This window comes from Elgaria multicarinata, chromosome 6 (assembly GCF_023053635.1).
Source record: "Elgaria multicarinata webbii isolate HBS135686 ecotype San Diego chromosome 6, rElgMul1.1.pri, whole genome shotgun sequence".
Lineage (NCBI taxonomy): Eukaryota > Metazoa > Chordata > Lepidosauria > Squamata > Anguidae > Elgaria > Elgaria multicarinata.
Window position 1 is genome coordinate 101,611,619 of NC_086176.1, and position 22,849 is coordinate 101,634,467.

The 22,849-nt window shown below is 39.5% G+C and overlaps 1 protein-coding gene across 5 annotated transcripts in view; it reads left to right on the forward strand.

The window, feature by feature from the left end:
* The window catches only part of MTMR12 (myotubularin related protein 12), a 39,085-nt gene that overhangs the window by 10,693 nt on the left and 5,543 nt on the right, over positions 1–22,849 (forward strand). For 2 of the 5 annotated variants that reach the window (XM_063128175.1, XM_063128178.1), the window contains exons 2-12: positions 2,496–2,550; positions 3,668–3,804; positions 8,717–8,789; positions 9,635–9,765; positions 11,714–11,807; positions 15,055–15,178; positions 16,502–16,577; positions 17,479–17,585; positions 18,923–19,047; positions 19,658–19,736; positions 20,003–20,073. In XM_063128175.1, the coding sequence (XP_062984245.1) occupies positions 2,496–2,550; positions 3,668–3,804; positions 8,717–8,789; positions 9,635–9,765; positions 11,714–11,807; positions 15,055–15,178; positions 16,502–16,577; positions 17,479–17,585; positions 18,923–19,047; positions 19,658–19,736; positions 20,003–20,073 (1,072 nt within the window). Of the gene's footprint in view, positions 1–1,070; positions 1,090–2,495; positions 2,551–2,935; positions 2,971–3,203; positions 3,246–3,667; positions 3,805–8,716; positions 8,790–9,634; positions 9,766–11,713; positions 11,808–15,054; positions 15,179–16,501; positions 16,578–17,478; positions 17,586–18,922; positions 19,048–19,657; positions 19,737–20,002; positions 20,074–22,849 lie in introns of those variants that run through there. The other 3 variants (XM_063128179.1, XM_063128180.1, XM_063128177.1) reach the window with 3 other exon arrangements.

The window sequence follows — 22,849 nt, forward strand, 5'->3', positions numbered from 1 at the left end:
AACAACCATTAAACAAAAGGAAATATTCAGGAAGCAAATTTAGGTATACCAGAGAGTAAAAGCATTCTAACTACAGTGGATTGTACTCTGGTAACCCATTTTGAAGGATCTGAATCGACTGGTATTCACTTTCAAGCCCAATCCAAGGTGCTTGTTCTTTCTTTAAAGTCCTTGACAGTTTGAGACTCAAATATCAGCAGAAGCTCTTCTCCCATGCTTTACAATAGTTTGGTAGGTTCTTCTCCAAGTAACATTGGTACATTATGTGACAAGAAGGGAGAAAGTCTTCTATATTGTGGTGCCCTGATTGTGGAACATCCTCCCAAAGCCAATATTATATTCTTTAGGATGCCAGTTCATAACCTGTTTGCCCAGGCATTTTAAATTGCTTTCTTACGCTGGTTAAGTGGTCTGCCTTACATATTTCCTGTCTTTGGTTGCTGCAGCTGATGTGTTATTTTTATTGTACATTATATTGGGATTTTTTTATTGCATGTTATATACTATCCTGGTATTGTGAGATAAAGAACAGTATAAAATACTTTTAAATAGCTACTGCTCTAATTTTTATTAATTTATTACATTTATATACCTCCCCATAGCCAAAGCTTAAAAAGATTGCATTAAAAAGTCTGAACATTAAAAATCAATATACAAAATTTAAAAACATAAAAAAGTTAACATTTAAAACAGATTTTAAACACTCAGCCAGGGCAAAGCTAATAGCTTTTAGATGTTGGATAGTAAATGGGAGTCATGATTCATATTTAAAAATCTTACCATGTTAGTTCTGTTAGGTTTTGCCCATCTTAACTTTTTATCTTGTTCAGGATTAGCAATTCCCAGAAAGAGCTAATCAAGCTTTTCTAAGAAGTAGAAAAATACTGAATACTGCAGTATATCTAACAAGTCTGGTAATTTTGCAATGATTTTGCCATGATAAAGGAGCAAACCTCCATGTGAGTGTAAATCTAAAGGATGCTATTAATGTTGGTTTACCTTAGTATCTGAGAATGAAACAATGAAGACTGCTTTCATCTTTAGAGAAAACAATTGCCTGTCTCAAATTGAGATTAATTTCTGTTTGAGGTAAAATGCTAGAAAAATATAATAACATAAGAACTCTGCTAGATCAGATCAAAGGCCTAACTAATCCAGCATCCTCTCTTCCACAATTGCTAACCAGATACTCTATACCACCCAATAGCCAAAGCTCTCTGCATGCTTCACAAAAATTAAAACCTGAGAAGCCCACATAAAACATTAAGGCAGTTGCTCTTACTGTTATTATTATCTAAGCAGCTCACACAAACACACACACACACACAAAATAAACTTTATTGTCTATTTTTGAATGCACAAAAGAACAGGAAGTAGCTTACACATCATTATAGTTTCATTTTTCTGTTACAAATTTCAACTGTAAAATAACTGCAATAGCAGTCAGTACAAGTATACTTAGATCGCCAATGAAAGATAAACTAATGATGACATTTTCTAAATTTGCACAAATGGGAGGTGGTGTATACCTGTTTTTTTATATGTTCATGAAAGAAATAAAAGGGTGTCAAATCATATAAAATGCATCTGGGCTTGTTTGTTCTTTTAGAAGCCTAAGTTGCTATATTAGCTTCTCAGACCAGCCATGTGCCAAACCTTTTCCTAAGCAACTGATATTGAGGCAGTATGTTAATTGAACTAACTTGAAACCCTTTAATTTTTAACACTAAATAGCATCTGATAAGTGCTGCAGGATTCATAGTTACATAATGTATTACTCCTTGAAGGAAACAATTGAGCATTCAGCTGACATAAGTATTACTGGAGTTACTGTGTCTTCGACATTAGATATACTTGCTAGGAAGTAAAGACCACTGAAGAAACTTTGTTAATAGCAAACTGTATTTCCTAATGTGCAAGGAAATGCGGAGATATAGGGCTTAAACCTGAGTGCCCTTTCAGTACAAGTCCATGAGAAATACTATGAAACTGCAGTCCAGATAAGTTGACAACAGTGGAAGGAGGTTTGTTCTTCACTTCCGTTTCAATGTTTGTTATTTTTATGGCATTATTGACCCATTTCTGTAATACTTTGCTATGTTGGCATTTACTAATATATAAACATGTAACTATAAAAGTAGAAGTTAGAATGAGCTGACACATACATTGAAGAGATATCAAAACTTATTTGCTAAAATAGAAGCTCTTTTCACTTCAGTAGGTGTGAACAAGGGATGTTCATGGTTTTCCTGTTAACAGCAACTTGTACTATTCCATGTATATAAAGCAACTTTGCAGATAAATCCATAAGATGTTTACTAGACTGCCTATTCACCTAGCTGTGATCTCGAGTTACTGTATAACTTTGACAGTTTTATTTTCTTATCAGTATAGCACTGATAAAGTGATTTGCCTTTAAAATATGCTCTTACAACTTGGAACACAGAGCTTTTTTCCTTAACTCTTGACTAATGCAATGCCCTCATTTCTTATAGGAGGTATATGTACGGGAACCCATAGAAAAGGAGGTTGATCCTCATTTGTTGCCAGGTAATGTTAAACAAACATTTTAATGTTGGTTGCTGCTATTGCTGTATTTTGTACAACACACACCTTAAACAAGGTGACCTGAGCGCTAAAATAAAGAACAAGTGTCACAGTTGGTCTAACTGCATTTTTACAGTTTTGCAGGATGCCTCCTCTATTTCTGTCACATGAAAACCCTCCTAGGTTTGGGAGGTAGACAACCTTGCTCTTGAAGGGACTGTCACTTTCATTCAAATAACCAAACCTCTTAAAAGTGGAGATAGAAAGACTGGCTAGATATATGTTCGAATACTGGGAAAGAAGAGATTTGAGCCTTTAAAGAATGATGGTGGGGATAGGACTTAAAGATTCATTGCTGAAGCTTCCTCTCTGCTACGAGCCAAGAACAGTCTAGACATTTGGGGAGAAAGTGCCAAACTAAAGGTACCCTCACATGGTTGCAGTGATTCATGTAGGAATTGATTACAAAATGTGGACACCAGCATTACTTTGTTCAAGAAGATTCGCATAGGTTGGGGATGAGTATTCCTTTACCTTTAATAGGTGTGTAGAAAGATTCTTAGCTAGTGTAGCTTCTGCATCATGAACTGAATCTGCCCTCCCCCCTGCAAAAAAAAAATCCCTCTATACACCTATTAAGGTATAGGAGCCCTGTCATCTGCATCTGGCCAAGTGGATGTCATATGTTGGGTTTAAAGGTGGGTTCCAGATGTAAAGTCCAATAAATATGATTATGGAGAAGTAGTGGGAAACTCAGCTATACATAGAGCAACTAGGTCTCAAGCAGTCGTTGTGGCTTCGAGTATTAGCATCCTTGCTGCTGCTTCTAATCAAGATGAATTGTGCAGAGACCCTTTAGAATGTTCTCTTAGCTAGCTTTCAGACCAAGGCTGACAATTATATAATGGGTTTAGTTTTAAAAGTGGATTTTAAAGGGTACTAGCAATTCAGTTTAGAGCAAAAATACTAGCAGCTGGTTGCTAATTTGAATACCGTGTTTGTGTGTGTGTGTAGTTTTTTATATCCTGCATCTATAGTGAAGTGTAATTTGAGAAGCTTTGAATATAAGAACTGGAATGCTTCATTACACTATGCTAAGAAGCCTATTAATTTCCATCAGGTGAACTGCTGCTTTGTGAAGCAAACATGGTTTTGAAGTATATAAAAGACGATGGATCAAATCGTGGCGTTTATGGGAAACTTATTTGCACAAACTTCAAGATTTCATTCCTTGGTGAAGAATCGGCTTTGGAGGATGTGAGAAATGAAAGCTAACCTTTGTCCATTTTCATTACATGGTGGCAGGATACTTCATCTTCTACTCATCTCTGAGTATTATAGCTATTGACAGGAAATCTTGTGCAGGGCTATCAGGATGATCAACTACTGCTCTCCTATAATGTCGATGAAATTAGTAAAGATCATGTGGTAAAACAAAATATTTAAGTTCTGTACATACTAGGGTGGTTTATGATAGTGTAGAATTTGGCCCAGGGAAAATTGAGTTCTACTCTCAGTTAAATCATGCTGACATTGGGTGGTCATCTGAAAGTGACAGATTAGTAGATCACCAATTTGAGGGCAGGGAAAACAAAAGTGACAAAAGATGAATGACGAGAATATGGTGGGTGAATAGGATTAGAAAAATCTATGCTCTTAGTAATTTTAAATTGGTTCGTACTCTGCCATTTTTTTCATTGACTGTAAGTGGATGACACTATTACAAATTTGCTTTGATAATACAGTGAGGACATGAAATGGTTTAAAGCTGCAATCCTATGCACACATGCCCAGAAGTACCCTCTTGAACACAACCCATGTATAATTTAAAATTTAAAATTTTAATTTTAATTTTTAATACTGCAATTCAAGATTCTGCAGCAGCATACAACTAAAGACAAAGTTGTCAAGGTAATGAAACAAAGTAAATTCAGAATTAAATAAGCAGCAAATCAAAAGAGTGGTATTCTTAATGACTGTAATATGGTAAGGCATAAATGGATGGCAGATCTTAAATCAGAATTGTCTAGTAAAAGCAATCTGAAAGTTTTAAAGTTGTTGCGTAAATAAAAGCAATCTGAACGTTTTAAAGTTGTTGCATAAATAAAAGCGATCTGAAAGTTTTAAAGTTGTTGCATAAATACATTAGAATGCTTTGTGGATCTCACTTGATATAACAGTCACAGAATGTTCTTGAACTCTCTTCCAAGTAGGCTCTGATTTTAGTAGCGGACAATATAGTTAACACAAAGTAGCACTCAGAGCAGGACATCTTTAATAATAATAATAATATATTTATTTATTTCTTACCCGCCTCTCCCTTTGGATCAAGGCGGGGAACAACATTAGAACAGGAATCAATACATCTTAAAAATTCTTGATTTTACATTGATCTGGATAGGCCTGCCGGAAAAGGCTAGTCTTTAAGGCTGCCTTAAAATCACACAGAGTTAATTTTACGAATTTCCTCTGGCAGGCCATTCCACAATCTGGGGGTGACAGAAGAAAAGGTTCTCTGGGAAACTGATATCAGCCTAGTTTTAGTTGACTGAAATAAGTTCACCCCAGAGACCTGAGTGTGCAGGTAACCTGGACCCAAACCATTTAGGGCTTTAAAGGTAATGACCAACACTTTGTACTTTGCCCGGAAACTAATAGGCAGCCAGTGGAGTGATTTTAATGTTGGGGTAATATGCTCACCCCTAGATGTACCGGTGACCAACCTGGCTGCCATATTTTGAACTAGTTGAAGTTTCCGAACTAGGTACAATGGTAGCCATTTGTAGAGCGCATTGCAGAAGTCAAGCCTTGAGGTTACCAGCGCGTGCACTACTGTCTTTAGGTCTTCTGACTTTAAGAAGGGGCACAGCTGGCGTATCAGCCAAAGCTGATAGTAGGCACTCCTGGCTGTCACATCTATCTGGGCTGTCATTTGGTGCAACGGATCCAGGAGCACCCCCAAACTGCGAACACAGTCTTTCAGGGGGAGTGTAGCCCCATCCAGAACTGGTTGACACACCTCCAAACCTAGGTCAGAGCCCTTGACAGCAAGCACCTCAGTTTTGTCTGGATTCAGCTTCAGTTTGTTTTTCCTCATCCATTACCGCCTCCAAGCATTCATTCAGAGGAGACACACTATCCTTAGCTGATGCTGTTATTGAAGGCATAGAGAAATATATTTGGTTGTCATCAGCATACTGATAGCACCCCTACCCATGCCTCCGGATGATCTCTCCCAGCAGTTTCATGTAGATGTTAAACAGCATTGGGGATAGGATGGCACCTTGTGGTACGCCATACAACAGCTCCTTTTTTGAGGAGCAACTATCCCCAAGCATCACCATTTGGAATCTACCTGAGAGGTAGGACCGGAACCACCGGAGCACAGCGCCCCCGATTCCCAAATCCCTCAGGCGTTCCAGAAGGATACCATGGTCGATGGTATCGAAAGCCGCTGAAAGATCCAAAAGTACCAGCAGGGACACACTCCTCCTGTCAATACTCATGCGGAGATCGTCTACTAAGGCGACCATAGCTATCTCAACTCCATATCCTAAGCTAGGTTGAAATGGGTCTAGAAAATCTGTATCATCCAAGACTGATTGGAGTTGGAAAGCAACTGCCCTCTCAATCACCTTGCCCCAAAATGGAAGATTTGATACTGGTCTGTCCAGGGAGGGCTTTTTTAGAAGAGGCCATACCACTGCTTCTTTTAAACATGGTGGAAAACTCCCCTCCCTGAGAGATGCATTAATAATATGTTGTAGTTGTAGTCTAACTGCATCTCCTCCCTGGGTGACCAGCCAAGAAGGACAGGGATCGAAAGGACAAGTTGTCCTCCTTACTCGTCCAGGCAGCTTGTCCACATCATCAGTACTCACCAACTGAAACTGATCCAGTGTAATCCTACTCACAGAGTTGCTGGACACTTCAGCTTCAGTTATCACGATGGCATCTAAATTGGCTCTTATCCGAGAGATTTTATCTGTGAAATGATCATTAAATGCATCACAGCAAACTACCGAAGGCTCTAAAACTGAGTTCAGGGGAGGAGGTGCCTGAGTTAGACCCCTCACCACCCTAAACAGTTCTGCTGGATGTGAATTCGCAGACGCAATGCGGTCAGAGAAGAAAGCTTTCTTCGCTGCACGTATTGCCACCCCATATGAACAAAGATGTTCTCTATGACGTGCCTTGTCGGATATGAGACGAGTTTTCCTCCATCGGCGCTCCAGTCGTCGACCTTCCCGCTTCAACTTCCTGAGATCTTCTGTGTACTAAGGTGCCCTATTGGAAGCAGGTCGGAGAGGACGTTTGGGGGCAATTGTGTCGATAGCCCTAGTTAGGTCTTGATTCCATCTATTGACCAGGGCTTCAACAGGATCGTCGACAATACCAGCCAAAGCACCCTCTAAGGCTTTCTGGAATCCAAGAGGATCCATCAGCTTTCGAGGGCGGACCATCTTAAGAGGTCCACCACCCCTGCACGGGTGGATGGTGGCCATGATATTAACCCTGACCAGAAAATGGTCTGTCCATGACAACGCAGAGGTATTTATCACCTCCGCCCACAGATCTGTCTGTTCGGAACTGAAAACAGCATCGAGGGTGCAACCTGCTGAATGTGTGGGTCCAGAGATCAATTAGGATAGGCCCATGTTTGTCATGGATGCCATGAACTCCCAAGCTGCACCTGACAAACCATTCCCGAAAGGGATGTTGAAGTCGCCCAGGACCAAAAGCCTGGGCGACTGCAACACCAACTCCGACACCAGTTCCGTGAGCTCAGCCAGGGAGTCTGATAGGCAGCGGGGTGGCCGGTACACTAACAGAATCCCAAGTCTATCCCTGGTCTTTAGATTCAGGTACACACACTCGATGTGATGAATTAGCAACTAGTACAAATGCTTCAAATTAGGTGATATATGTAAAAGTTGGTGCAAACCTGTTAATAGGCAGGCTGCTGCATTTTGTACTAGTTAAACTTTCTGAACAGTCTTTGAAGAGTCCAATATAGAAGTCATCAAAACATGAATGACAGTGGCCAGGTCCATATATTATTTATTTACTGTATTTCTTCGATTGTAAGACGCCATCGATTGTAAGACGTACACTAATTTCAGTACCACCAACAGGAAAAAAACAACCCTAAGACACACCCACGATTCTAAGACACACCCCATTTTTAGAGATGTTTATATGGGGGGAAAAGTGCGTCTTAGAATTGAAGAAATAGGGTATTTAGAATATTTATATACCACTCCCCATTGAAAAATTTCGGAGCAGTGTACAAGATAAAATGAAAATAAAAACAATAAAACAGTTAAAACAAAATTTAAAAGAAGCAAAAACAGAAATCCAAGGCTGCATATTAAGGAAAGGCTTCTTGGAATAAAGATGTTTTCAGGAGGCGCCGAAAGGAGTACAAGGTTGGCGCCTGCCTGACCTCCAGAGGCAGGGAATTCCACAGGAGGGGCGCCACCATGCTGAAGGTTCTTCCCCTGGTGGATTCCAATCGGAGGATGGATCTAGGTGGAACCACCAGGAGCAGGCCCTCGGATGACCTCAGTGACCGGACAGGTTGGTAAGGGACAAGGCGCTTTCTCAGGTATCCTGGTCCCAAGTTCTTTAGGGCTTTGTACACAAGTACAAGAACCTTAAACCTGGCCCGGTAGTGAATAGGCAGCCAGTGCAGTATTATATCTAAAAATAATGCAAATTTAAATCTATATTTAGTTGTGCTTTAAAACGGAGATGTTTGAGAACACGGAAATTGTTCAGACTTTCAAATATTAAGGAAAGTGAAAGCAATGGTAGTGACTAGTCTTGTGTTGATCCAAAAATATAATCTCATCACACACATACAGTGGCACCACATTAGAATTCGATTTGTAAGCATCATTGGAAAATAATGTAAAGGGTTCTCGCAAAGCCCTGGGGAAGAATAGAACCTTGAAAGTAGAAACATTAAAACTGCAGCTAAAATTCAGTCGCGTTTATTACCCTAAATTATTTTAGTTAACTGCTTTATTCATTTGTCAGAGGTCTAGTAATACGTAGCTAAGAGAAGTAAAACTTATTCATTGAATATACAGTTTGTAAATGAGAAGTCTTGTTATGTTTTCAAGTGTCGTGTTAAATGAACTCTAAGGCATTTCCCCTCCTTCAGGAACCACAATTCAAGAACACAATTGTTGGAGAAAATGACATCACGCTTCAATGTGTCGACCAACTTTATGGAGGTAGGCTAGCTGTTGTAACTACTTGATGGCAACTAAACCATTGTTTCAGTTGGTGCTCCTAAACTAAAGTTCAGCTTCATGTAACTTTATTGGAGATCTAATGTTTAAATTTAGCAAAGTTAGCTATACTGTTTTCCATATTGCACTAAGTGCTTGTAGTGAATCTCAAGCATGAAAGAAATCAAAGGACCTTCTATTTCCTTGGGCTCTTCAGTCTTATCAAACTGCAGACTAGAATTCTGGAAAACATTGTCTAGAGGAAAGCAGGAGGTTGAGAAACCCACCAAATTGTTTCAGGGGAAGTATGCTATAGGCTCAAACCAGGAATGGGTTAGAGATGTAAAATGTCTGGAAATTTTGAGGCTATGGAAAACAATTTTTCTTTACTTTCATTTTGAACATAAGTGACCTTTCCTTCATACAAGAATTGTGGGAGATAAATAAAAAAAAAGCATACACAAGAACAAGATTGTGACTGATACGGTGGTGCAAGAGAAGCAATGCTAATCACATCATTGGTAACCCAGACCAGAAATTTACATAGTCTTCTACCAAGGGGTTTCTGATCATTCTGATGAACTCTTTGCTCATTATGAAACATCTTGAATTGTAATAGTTTCTGAGCCTCTTTGGTTTTCCATTCCCTGTATCAAGATCATGGTATTTTTCTCTTCAGGTCCAACTATGGTCACTACAATTTTAATCTAAATTGAGGGGAGTGGATACATTTCACTCTTCAGATTGGTTTTTGTGTATGTATCTATCTTACTGGTTGACTGGATAAGGCTGTCAGATGACTCTCTGCCTGAAAAAAATGTTACAAATTAACATAGTTTTTCTTACAGTTTATGATGAGAAAAAGAAATCACTATATGGTCAACTGAGAAAATACCCGGAGACAATAATAATTTACTGCAAAGATCTTAGAGTGTTTCACTTCTGTTTGAGATACACCAAGGAGGAAGAAGTTAAAAGGGTAACTATAGCCTCACTTAATTCCCCCTTTAAAAAAACAAACCTTTGACTGCAGGTATGTCCATGAATAGGATGACTAATGTTCTCGCCTTCCATTAATAAGGAGAAAGACATAAGGACACATTTGCATGGGGCAATTGATGGGGGTGGGGAATATGTTTAACCCTTCTGTCTCAAGGCTATTTTTAATTCCCCCACTGGGCTCAAACACAAAGTAAACCTAGCTGAGGGAAAAACAGGCTGTGGGAAGCAATCTGAGCACAGGAGAGGCTTATCTTTTCCTGCCCCATCTACCAATTCCATGTTAAGTGCCCTCTGTCCCACATTCCTATTGTCTCTGCAAAGTTGAAACTTGTGCTGAAGAACATTTCAAGTTCTGCCGATAAGGTAATGTGGTGTTGTTCCTGAGCAAATTCCTATTGGAAGAAGTAATCAAGCTAAGTCTAAATTATGGAAGCCATCTTTTCTACACCATTTTTAGATACCTTAAGTCAGGGTTACTGGAGATAAACGTTGTGCAGCCACACCGAAATGCCTAGGCTCTGTAATTCATGGGGAAAATTTTCATTCTCAAATGCAAGAATATATTTGCTGAAGTTTTATATTAACTTGGTCAGTTAAAAGTGCCATATAATTTTTGACTCCTTTGGAGACTAGTCATAGAAACACCTCAATAACAAACACCTCAATAACGTAATGTATGAAGTTAAGCCCATTCTAAAGTAGTTGTACTCTATTGATAGGGAGATTTGGGTGGGGAGGAAGCAGTCCCAACTCCCACTTCCTGTATTGGCTGCTGACAAAAGAGAGTATATGTAGCAGTGGGATTGATTCATGTCTTTGCCTGAAATTCTGACAAATCTCCAGTTGAAAGAAACTAGAGAGCATCTTTACTTACTGGATTCTAATTATTAATTGGTTTCTCAAATCTTCCTTTTTAATTTTTTCCCTTCAGAATTGTCCTTGTGCATGCCTCAAGTGACAGTTCTCTAACTTATTTTGTATCTACATAATGGTGAAACTTGCTTTCTGTGATTTCTGTACTTCTGTCCTCCTGTGGCCATACTTCAATCTTGTGTCTGAACTATTTTGGCCTCATAGCTCATACATTATTTGGATGTCACGAATGTGCTGCAGACTTGCACCAGTTCTTTCCACAGCTCCTAGTTTGCAGTGACCATGAGTTGCCTGATTTGGATGTCCTTTCTGCAAACCAAAAAGTAGATGGAAGAAGAGGGAGTGTAACTAGCATGCAACATGTTCTCAGCTAAACTATGGCTTGCCTTTGGCCCCTATCAATGTGGGCAGTAGCTAGGATTTCTGATGTACTCTTAAATCTGTTGCTAACATAGCAATACAATATACTCTTATTAAAAGCATATGGGTGGTTATTGGCTTAATCTGTTGTAAAATGTTGATTATTTATTTTAGAATTTTTATCCAGCCCTTTATCCAAAAAGGCGGCTTACAAAAATATTTCTTAAGACAGTCCCTGCCCACAGGCTTACAATCTAAAAAACATGACACAAAAGGAAAGGGGATTGGGGTGGGGGTGGGGGAGAAAAGCAAATTCCGGCACTAGATTCTTAGTTGCAAAGTTCAGCAGTGACAGTTGGTAACAGAAGGGAGGGGGCTCTCAGCTGGAGTTGGACCCAGGCACAATGGAGAGGTACCTGGCTGCTGCTTCCTCCCCCACTCAATTACATAGCATTGATCTGTGCTACTGCATAATTCCATATGTGATACATTTCTCAGAGTCTGCTCTACAAGGAACTGTCCATACTGATGAGGGAGGGTATAGAGAGAGTGTTCAGGTTTACTCTTATACAAGACTGAGAAATGATCTTGGTTTAGCAGAACGTGTGGCAGTCTTGTGAGATCTTAAATGTTCAACTCTTTTAGTTAATGTTATGATTTATTAATATGTTTATTTGTTGATCCTTTCTTAGATCGTCAGTGGCATAGTTCATCAAACACAGACTCCTAAGCTATTTAAACGCCTCTTTCTGTTTTCTTATGCAGCGGCAGTACCAAATGCTATAGGTAAGCATATTCAATGTATTTCTCTTCATAGTGATTTGGTTTTTAATAGAATGGCTATTGTCCATTTCAACAAACTTGCTTGCAAATATGCTTGGTTTTTGTAGACTTTAACAAAAGGCTCTGAGGCCATATAGAAGACCAAACTATCATAGGGTAAGCTCTTAACTTGTTTAGCTTGATCATCTATATCAGCGGTTCTCAACCTGTGGGTTGGGACCCCTTTTGGGGGTCGAATGACCCTTTTACAGGGGTCGCCTAAGACCATCGGAAAACACATATTTCCGATGGTCTTAGGAAACTGTATTGACTGAACTATGTCATGTATCATCTTTTGTATTATTAAAGCTATTGTTATGTATTATTTTCATTAGCAAACCATCCCATGACAATGGATCGTGTAGAGAAGAACGAAAATAATTTTATGGTTGGGGGTCACCACAACATGAGGAACTATATTAAAGGGTCGCGGCATTAGGAAGGTTGAGAACCACTGATCTATATCATCTTGTCAAGTAGTAAGGGGGATTTTATTATGAATTTTGTGCAGATGTGAAATAAAATGCCTGTATGGGATTGAAGATATGAGCTTAAGTAGACATCTGCATAAGGTTCTTCAGCACTTAGTTGGAGAGAGAGAAAATCTTTGATTAAAAGAATACATTAGTAAGATAATGTAGTTTACTGCAGGTGTGAGTTGCCTGGCTTTTTCTTAGAAGTATTTTGAACCTGAGGGGGAATAGCAGCACTCATTGGGAGGGTTTGGATGACACTTTAGGCAACTGAGGGGGGGGAAAGGCAACTCACCGTGCATTATTGCACCAGTATTCCCCACACAACATGTTGCCCCGCCCCCATCGTGCAGCTGAAACTCCTGTCATCCTTCTGGCCTGCCGTTGTTCTGCCCTCCCTCACCCCAGGGCTATCCCATCAGCTTTTATTATTATTATTGTTAAAGCATTTTTATAGCGCCACCTCACCATTTCTGGTATCGTGGCGCTTTACAATCACATATAAAACAATTCCATTAAAAACCCTCATCCTCAATCCATCAAAAGCCATTAAAAGTTCTGTCAGCTGTAGAGGAGTGGCTGGGGCACTTCTGGCACTCCTGCTGGAGAACTCGAAATAACGCACACAACACGGGAAAATCAGCCACGGAGGCTGCCACGCGACATAATTACCAACGGGTCTCCGGATAAACAACAGAGCAGCCCGTTGTTTTTCTCCATTGCTTAATTCCAGAAATTAGCGCACTGTGAGTTGTTTGTGTGGCCTCCCCAGGCGACACAATAAGCAACGCAACAGACCGTTGACTCTTTACCCCCTGTTGCATATCGTGTCGTGTAAACCCAGCCACTATTTATGCTCGGATCTCTTACCTAGTAAATAACTGGAAGTGGCTGTTTTGAGACTGATAATGGTTTGCCTTGTTCAGCTGGAGAATAACTCTGGAGGAAACTGGCAGTTTCGTTAGCTGCTAAGCTGATTTAATTATAGTATTGGAGAGGTGTAATTGCTCCTGCCACTTGATCAAAACAAAGAAAATGTAGCTTTTCACTTTATTGAGATCAGACTAACCAGCATAGGGGGATAAAGATTTATTTTATTTATTTGTTAAATTTATGTTCCACCCATTGGCAAAAGCTCTCGGGTGATGAAAGCTTTTGGGGTAGTGTGTTAGTATCCAAGGTTTCAAATTATATACCCAAACACCATATATAAGCTATGCCAAAACATTATTCTACTTACATGTTACATAGGGATGTGCCAAGTCTCTGCCCACAAATTTTCAGGACAAAAGAAGGGACTTGGGGGGATTAAACATTCATTCCTTGATTGAGCTTTTCCACACACTATTGCAGCTGTGGAATTCCCCAATCTGAAGCTTTGATGCCATTTTTAAATCTTCCTGAAGTTATCCTAGCCAGAGTTGGCTTTGTTTATGTTGTCACAGATCCATGAGTAAGGGATGTCCTGCTTAGTCTAGCTATGAATAGGTAGACATCTCGGCCACTCCGGAAATTGTCAAAACAGATGCTTCGTGGTTATGTCAAATGCTTCCACTTTGTTTCAGACTGGCCCTAGCCATACTTTGTTCTTGTATTTTATTCTCCTTGCCACTTGGTTTATAACCTTTTTGTCTGTAAACACTGGTTTGAAGGAAAGACAAGATTAATCTGTTAGAATTCTAAGGACAGCTTTTTTTAACTTCATAGATCATGTCTCTTCACGATTTTCATGCCCCTATGATTGATCCTTGTTACATTTACCAGTGTCCTGTTATGTATTGGGACATGGCAGTTTCTTAATCTTTGTTCTTGTGGCAAAACAAATGCCCTGCATTTCATAAGTAATGGCAAGTATACTCTTTCCACGTGAGGATTATTTCACTGTAAGGAAAGAGTCAGATATGAAGCAACCATAAGGTATCTCTTCCCAGACTTTTGGCAGGCCAGTGTCTGATAAATGCATGTGTATTTCCATGTAATTTTACGAGTAGATTGAATTGATGCATTCTAGTGCTATAGTGAATCAACATTGTAGTTGAAGAAATGATTTTGATATGTTGACCATCTCTTATCAACTGACCTTGATGTACTTGTGGCTGTGCTGTCTGAGAATTTTGATTCAGGTTTTTATACTTCCACTGCTATTTTGTGGAAGTGTTTCATCAAATTGTGCTTACTCTTCTGTTGCGGATAACTGCAGGAAGATCCATATTATGAATATCTGGAAACTAGTTCAGATTAAAGCGATTGCATATACACACTTGAATAAAATCAAAGCCTCATTTTAAAGTTTGTAGTGTTTATCCAATTCTCAAAAATGTACCATAAACTATAGTACAAAGAAACACATGTGCACCTGCATTTTTGAGAGTTTACTTTTTAGAATGCTCCCTCTGTGAAATCCCAAAACTATTCCTCAAACTGCCCTGAGTTCAAAAGTAGTTTGCTGTACAGTGCACAGGTAGTATTTTCCCTTTAAACTTCACAAAAAATTGGGAGCTTGAGTCTCCCTTTGGGCTGTGGACATAGTCTGAAGTGATGTCTTTGTGGAAACATCTCAAGGCTAATTTGTACTTTCAAATAGCAGAACTTAAATCAGCCAACCATGTCAGTAAACATTTTAGTAGATTAATGCTACCAAAATAAATATGCCCTTGTCAAGTTTTTGGTCGAGACATAAAACCCGCTTGAAGTATTAAAAATGGTTAGATCTAATCATTTTTATTTTTTTTTAACAGAAATAAAGAATCAAACTGTGATGTTTGATTCTATTAAAGACTGGCGTCAAGAGTTGGAGCGTACCAAAGGAAACCTAAATTTCAAAGCAATGAGTGCCAATGAAGTCTACAAAATCTCTAAAAAGTGAGAACACATTCCTTATTTGTATAGTTTACATATTTACTGTGTCCTGTTATAAACAGGTCCATTTGAATATAAATCTTTGGGAATTGACAAGGTTGTTTCTGTTGGTGTCAGTAATTATTAGACTGTTAGAACAAAGGCATTAAAAAACACAGCATTTCCAAGGCTATTTTCCTTGTCTCAACACTTTATCCTTTCAGTGTGCCCATTATATCAGCAAGTCAGAAGGTGTGTTGCAGCAGCTGGATGTGCAGAATTAATATTGATAGTATAATACCTTTGATTAAAATCATGAAGTGTGCCTATGCACGTTTGGACAGAAAAAAAGTCCTACAACTCTCAGCCTTCCCCAACTAGCCATAATGATTTAAGTGCAAAACATATAAACAAGTGAATGTTACTGAAATACTGGTAAAGCTTTTTGAGGCTTTGTAGTGTTGTACATGGTATGTCCTACTTCAGTGCAGAGGCTTAGAATGAATTGCCTTCAGAACCAGGTCCCTTCCAGTTGATCAGTAGGCTTGTGTGTTGTCGTCAGCTGTGAGAATCACTGCTGAAAATGGAGAAATGTCTAGTACTGCATATACACGAAGTGTCTCATATACATGACTTTTGTCTGGCCCTTCTGGCTAAGGCAAAAAGTGTAATTGTCAGCTCCCTGCTGCCTCTCCTAAGGGGAAGCAGTCTGTTTCCAGTCCATGTTAGTATTCATGAAACTGTTCTGTCCTATTTCTGCCTCAAACTGCAAATTTAAAAACAAACAAACACAAAAATATGCAGAGAATTGTGTTGCAAAATTCAGAGAAGAGTGAAAATGAAAAGGTAACTGCATTGCAATCTGCATATTAGTTTGAGAAGTGCAAATTGGGTTAGTCTGCATCAATGCAGATTAAACAACCCTGGGAATTAGCCCCACCCCATCTCATTTGAGTAGGCAAATACATCTGGAAATCCCAGGTGCAGGGAGGAAGCAGCAGGGCCGTATCTGATTCTTCACTGCAACACACTTCATTACTACTTTTGAGTCAAACAGTGTTTATTTAATACAGAGTGATCCCACAACAAAGCAAATAGCCATAACCGTTCCAGTCTTCAACTGATTTTTCCAACTCTCACCGTTCCCTCCTACTTCACTCTCTCTCTCTCTCTCTCTCTCTCTCTCTCTCTCTCTCTGCCTCCCCCGCCCTCGGTCATTATGTGGAGATAGGAACAAGGGCAAGCATTGTACTGAAGGAAAATCTGTTTTAAAATGTAAAACTCCCATAACCTTCAGTTTCATAAGTGCAAGATGCACCTTAAATCTATTAAATTACCTTGTTTTAGGTTGCCAGCATACTTTGTTGTTCCCATGGCTGTCTCTGAAGAGAGCATTTTGCAGTATCAAGGAAGAGGAATTCCTGTGAGTATATTTGTAGGCAAGTTTGAATACATTTCTAAAAATCTAGTTCTATAAGGAGTCTAAGGCTTTCTCTAGCACAACTGAGAATCTGAGTAATAAATCAAAAGGTTGTATTTTTAAGAATAGAGGCCAATCACCATAGGAGACGAACTAAACAGAACTGAATATTAGGACATGTGTCTTTAATTTTTAATTTTATTCATTTCTGTCTACTTGTGGAAGCATGAACTTGGAATTACTGAATCTTGGAATTACTGAATCTGGAAAGTGACATCTGTCTATATTCAATAGGAGAAGAAAATCTGGTTGCGTTTTCAGTTGTGGTTTGGTGACAAACTATAGCTCTATTCAGATGTTCTCCTTCAGTGCAGAATCTATTTTATTGTAGGGGGAGAGTGGGGATGGGTACATTAGCTTGCCCTCCCCTGCCCCATTGCTGTCCCCCTCATCCTGCACAAATTGGAGGGATAACTTCGGCAGCAGGAAACCGTCTCTCCTCATAGCAGTTCCCCACTAAAGATGTTTGCCTCCAACTCATAAAGGGCAATAAAAATAGTAATGGGAGAGGGGGTGTAGGAGAGCTAGTGTGTTTATCCCTGCTCTCCCACTAATAGTTACAAAAATAGAACACTGAAATGGGCTTGCACAAACATGGAAGTGGAGGGGGGAGGCACCACGTGAGCCAGAGGCACCATGTGATCCTCCAAATCATCATTTAAATTGACTCATATCTAGAAACTATTGCAGTTTTGTGTCGGCTGCTCCAAAGAGGGTAACTTTATCCATGCTAACTGATCTGATAATCACTCTTACTAGTTTGCTGTATGATGCAGTTTCTCTTCATAACAAAATGAATGTCCCTGAAGTATAACTGACTATTTCCTGTAAATATATGTTGTAGATCTGGTGTTGGTCTTGTCATAATGGTGCTGCCCTTCTTAAGATGTCATCCTTCCCCAAAGAGCAAGATGACAACACTTCACAAATGCATAAACTCTTCTTGGATGGGTCAGTAATAGCTGTTCTGTCTTCACTACTCAAAAAAGTGGTTGGTGAGGACCTTCTCATCAAGCTTCATTTCACTTGTGCTTTATATGCATAATCATCTGAAAACATTTGGTTGTGCTATGAACTGCACATCACTTCCTAACAACTAGTGACTTACGCTGATTATTTGCCATAGAAAACAATTATGCATACTAGACAAAATAGTCTTAATTTCCCACCACTTTAAATCAATTGTTGAGGTTCTCAAAGAACAGAAAGTCTGACTGCAGAAAGCTAACTGGGTCAGCCTAGTCAGGCCTAGTGTATCACTTGGTCCTCAGAGTCAGTTCTGTAAGCTATCTTGGCTTTGAGGGAGGAATGTACAAATACACAAACTAGCTGGGCAGACCTTCAATGGAATTATTGCCTTGGCTATTATAATACTATAAAAGGTAACCTAGAGGAGGACTGCAACATGTACTTAATCATCCTGTTGTTCTCTAACTGTTTAAAACATGAACTACAGCAGTATCTAATTTTCTCAGCACATAGCAGAATCTGACTTGGGCAGGAAATTGGCTAGAAAGTTATTTATGTGTTAAAAGTTCAGGGTGCTAAATCAACTATCGAAATGTGCTTTGGAAGCAGTGATCGTAAACTTACAGGTCAACTGCAACAGTGCAAGCTGATCGCCCCTCGTCACTCTCATTTCCAACTGTAGTGTTTGAAGATCATGTTTAAGAACTTGAGGTGGTTTCTAGCTCAGAAGCTATGACTTAACAGTTAAAGTTAAGTCATAAATGCTTGAGATTATTAGCCTATATAGTGGTTTATAACCAGGTTCAGAAACCGTGGTTTGATCTTAGCTTAGATCATAAGGATCATGCTGGATCTGACCAAGGGTCCATTGAGTCCAGCATTCTGTTCACACAGTGGCCAGCCAGCTGCCCACAGGGAACGCAGAAGCAGGACACAAGTGCAACAGCACACTCCTGCCCATGTTGCCCAGCAACTAGTGTACATAGTTGAACATCAGAGGCAGTAAACCTATGTTCAAACTATTTTTTATTGAACTACAGTTTGGCTTAGGTCAGATGTAATGACAACTCATGATTTAAGAAAGGAAGCAAATGCTTTCAACTTCCTCCATCTGGAGCATACCAGAGAAAGAGAAGGGAGTGGGGAGCGCTCAAGTAGGATTGTCCATGTAGCACTAAGCTACGGTTTAGTGTTATGCCCAAACTAGGCTTATGTGTTTATATGTACAGTGCTGGATTGCAAGCTTATTTCCTTTAATTTAAAAATAGTTGCTGATAATCCTTCCAAAGCAAAAACTTTAATGTGTTCTGTTTGTTCAGAATGTGTAAGACCATTGATAAGCCTCCTTATGAACCCATGAAAGCAGAGGACCTTTCAAGCAGTCTTCCATCTCTGCAGGAGATACAAGTTGCATACACTAAATTTAAGCAGCTGTTTTTAATAGGTGAGTGGAAACTATATTACAGACTTCCTGAAGTGAGAAGATCATGTGTTTTATCTAGATAACCACAGCACTGGCGAAGAAAAATCCATGGGGATTTGAAATTTGGCACTGAGCTACTATTTGCTCTTGATACATGAAGGAACTTCTTTAGAAAAACTAGCAATTTGCAGAAGTGTGATTTGTGTGGTGTATCTTAAACCATGTTTCAACAATCCTTTTAGTATTAAGAGCCATATCAGAGCATCACTTCATAAAAGAGCAACATCTAACCAGTAGTCCAAGACCTTCCTTCAGCTGATACTACTACTTATTCTGTTCTCTCTCTCTCTCTCTCTCTCTCTCTCTCTCTCTTAATTATCTTTCATCCTGGCTTGATGTTTCATGTAGGGTGTTTTTTTAAAATGTATAAATTCTACTTGCTGTTTGTGCCCAATGTCCAGTTCCCAGCCCTCTACCTCATGTCATTCTGCCTTTATCACTTACATTGATGACTTATTGTTATACTTCAAATTTTGGCCAGCAGCTATCACTGGATTATCTGAGACACAACAATGCCTTGTGCTAAGCTTTATACTGCTACCAGTAATAGATAAATTATTTTAATTTTCAGATAACAGTGCAGACTTTTGGGATACTGATGTAAAATGGTTTTCATTGTTGGAGAGTACAAATTGGCTGGAAATCATAAGGTTGGTTAAATTCCTGCTTAATAATCTGCATGTTTAGGTCCACCTTTGAAAGGTTATACTATAATAAACCAGATAGCCTTTAAGATGCCATAGGACTTTTTAAATGTGTGTCTACAGATTTTAATGCCAACTTAAGTCTAAGAAATATTAGCTTTGAGCTATAGGCAACTGTGTAGGATCCTTAAATAATAGCACGACTTCACAGCATAATTAAATCCTTTCACCTTAGGTAATTATGTTAAAGCCTTTATTCTTCCATCTTCTAGGCGGTGTCTGAGAAAAGTAGTAGAGGTTATTGAGTCACTGGAAGCACAGAATGCAAATGTTCTCCTTATAGGTAAGTCAAGGGATACATCTTTTTTCCTGTGTGCCTTCCTCGCAGCTGTTTCTATGCAGGTGACATACAACAGTTCTCAACTCTATATAAAAAGAAAAGGATGTAGGTGATTCATGAACTGTATGCTATTTTGAGAGCTGTCCTGAAATCTATTTTAAAGTTACAGAACTCCAAGATAGCTATACTGCTGTTACATTCTCTGAGGAATTTAAAGAGGAAAGGTTGAATAATTCAAGACTCACAGCTGAGTCAACTGCTCAGTTAATGCTTTAAAATATATTTAGTTGATCATAAAGTTAACGTATTTGAATCTTGTCCCCATAGTATATATGGAGCCTAATCAAACCAAAATGCAGCACTTAAGTTCCTTGATTTCAATGGTAGATACATGCTGAAACCAATAAAACAATGCTTGACTTTGGATGGTACCCTCCTTTGCGGTTTTCGATGTGAGCTGCTAATGACACTGCTGGATCAGTAACCATGCTCATACTGCAAACCTGATGCTTCAAGGGGAGTTCAACCCCATGTAGAAGAGGCTAAGTGCTATTCAACCAACTAGATGAATCACCGAACAGAACCTCTTTCTTGTCTGGATTGATTTTGTTTTTTTGCCCTCATCCTATCCATTACTGCATCCAAGAACTAGTTTGGGAGAGCAACAGCCTCACCTGCATCTGCTAAATAGATAAAGCTGAGGTGACACTTCAGACCAAATTTCCAGATCTTTCTCAGCAATTCCATATAGATGTTAAATAGCATGGAGAAAGAACAGAACCTTGCAGAACCCCAAAGCATGACTTTGAAGGGGTTGAACAGTAATTTCTTGGGACTACCTTCTGGAAATGACTCTCCAAATAAGAACAGAATGACTGCCAAGTGGTGCCTCCTATACACAACCAAGACAACCTAACTAGAAAGATACATACCATGCTTGATTGTATCAAAAGCCATGGAGAAGTCCAGGGGAATCCACAGAGTTTCTTTGCCTCTGTCTTCTTTCTTTTTTTTTTACAAGGTCATCCCACAGCACAACCATGGCATATATTGTCCCCAAACCAGGCCTGAAAACCGTTTGAAATGAATCTAGGTAGTCCTGTTTCATCCAAAAGTGGAGACGGCTGGCAACCATTCTTGATCACCTTGCCCAGGAAGGGAATGTTAGCCCCTGGCCTATAGTTGTTAATATTGTCCAGGTTCAGGCTGGGTTTCTTCAAGAGCAGCTGAAATATAGCTTCTTTTAAAGAGACTAGAGCTGTTTCCTAACTCAGTACAGAGGCTTACACTCTAAGTCATATGATGTCTCGGGTCTTCATTCATATAGGAGATTTATAAGCCGGGATTTAAGGACCTTGCATTCAAAACAAACATACCAGTCAGATTGTTGGATTTTTCTCTGTTTCAAAAGCAGTTTACCTTCTGCCTATTCTGGTTGTACAGTTTCCTAGATCCAGATCGAAATACACCAATTCTGTGTAACTTTTACTTAGTCCCTTCCACTGAGAAGCCCACTTGCAGCACCTGAATAAGGAATCAGTATTGCTGCTTGGCAAGTTAATAGCAGACTTTGAGACACTAAAGTTTACTTAATCTACTTCTACAGGCCATATTTGGAAAAATTAAATTTTGAGACAGAGCACTCTATTTCCTGCCTTAATTTCCTTACTTTCCATCTGTGCTTGTTTCCTCTGGCTTTGTACACAGAATGTGGATGTGGGCATATGCACGTCATGACTTTTATTCTATTCCTTTGGGACATCTCTGTAGGAGAAGGCTGGACTCCACCCCTTCACTGTATTTGTCTTTAGCTTACAGATTCAGAAGAAATAGGCTAAGCCTCTCCTTTGGTGGTTGAGTCTGTATACCTTCGTTGGTCTTTCGCATAGTGGTGGGCTCTTGAAATGTGGCCCTAGTTGGAGGTACCATGTAGCATGTTACTTCAACTGACTTTGGCTAGACACCTGCATCTTCTCTCTCTCTCATCTCCTTGTTTTCCTTTCAGTGAAGACCCTGTCTTCTGCTGTCACATTTTTCTCCACCTGTGAGTAGTCCTGTTGGCTAGTCTACAGATGGGTAGTTTAGAGGGGTTGGTGTTTAGCATGGCTATTGTTCTTCAGTCATATTGTTGCTCAGCAAGCTCAAAGCTGGAACAACATATTTGCTGCCTCTGATGCCCTTGGATAAACCTAGAGTTTCCATGCTTCAGCAGTGGGCAACTTGTAGGCTTAAACATCCGGAGGGCCACAACAACTTCCATCAGTACTAGTCAGCATAGCTGTTGGCTAAGAGATCATGGGAATTGTGGATGGTGGATGTTTTGGCCTACAAGTTGCCCACCCCTGCCATACTTGGTTCCTCTGCACAACTGTGTTCTTGCCACATGCTCCACTAGTATATAATAGGTTCTCCCACCTTGTACTTATTGCTGCGTGTGATGTTGGTGTGGTATACAGTCCTTTTGTCTGCCTTGACCACTGTGAAATGTTGCTTCTCTGCATGCTGCTTTTTGGAATTATTGTCCTGGTTTACTTAACCATAATATGGAAGCACAACTGAAAACAATAGGAAAAATATATTTGTGCAAAAATACTACACGTTTCTGGCAAAGTAACATTTTGATTGCTACTACTAGTTCTTGTGACAGTTCTTAATCTTAATCTTTTTTCAGTTTGTGAAAGACTTCTTAACAAAAAGGTGTGGAGTTAAGGGTGTTTCAGCAAACTCTTCAAGAGTGCTGAAGTGGCCAATACTTTATTGTAGGCATCAAGGTTTTTCT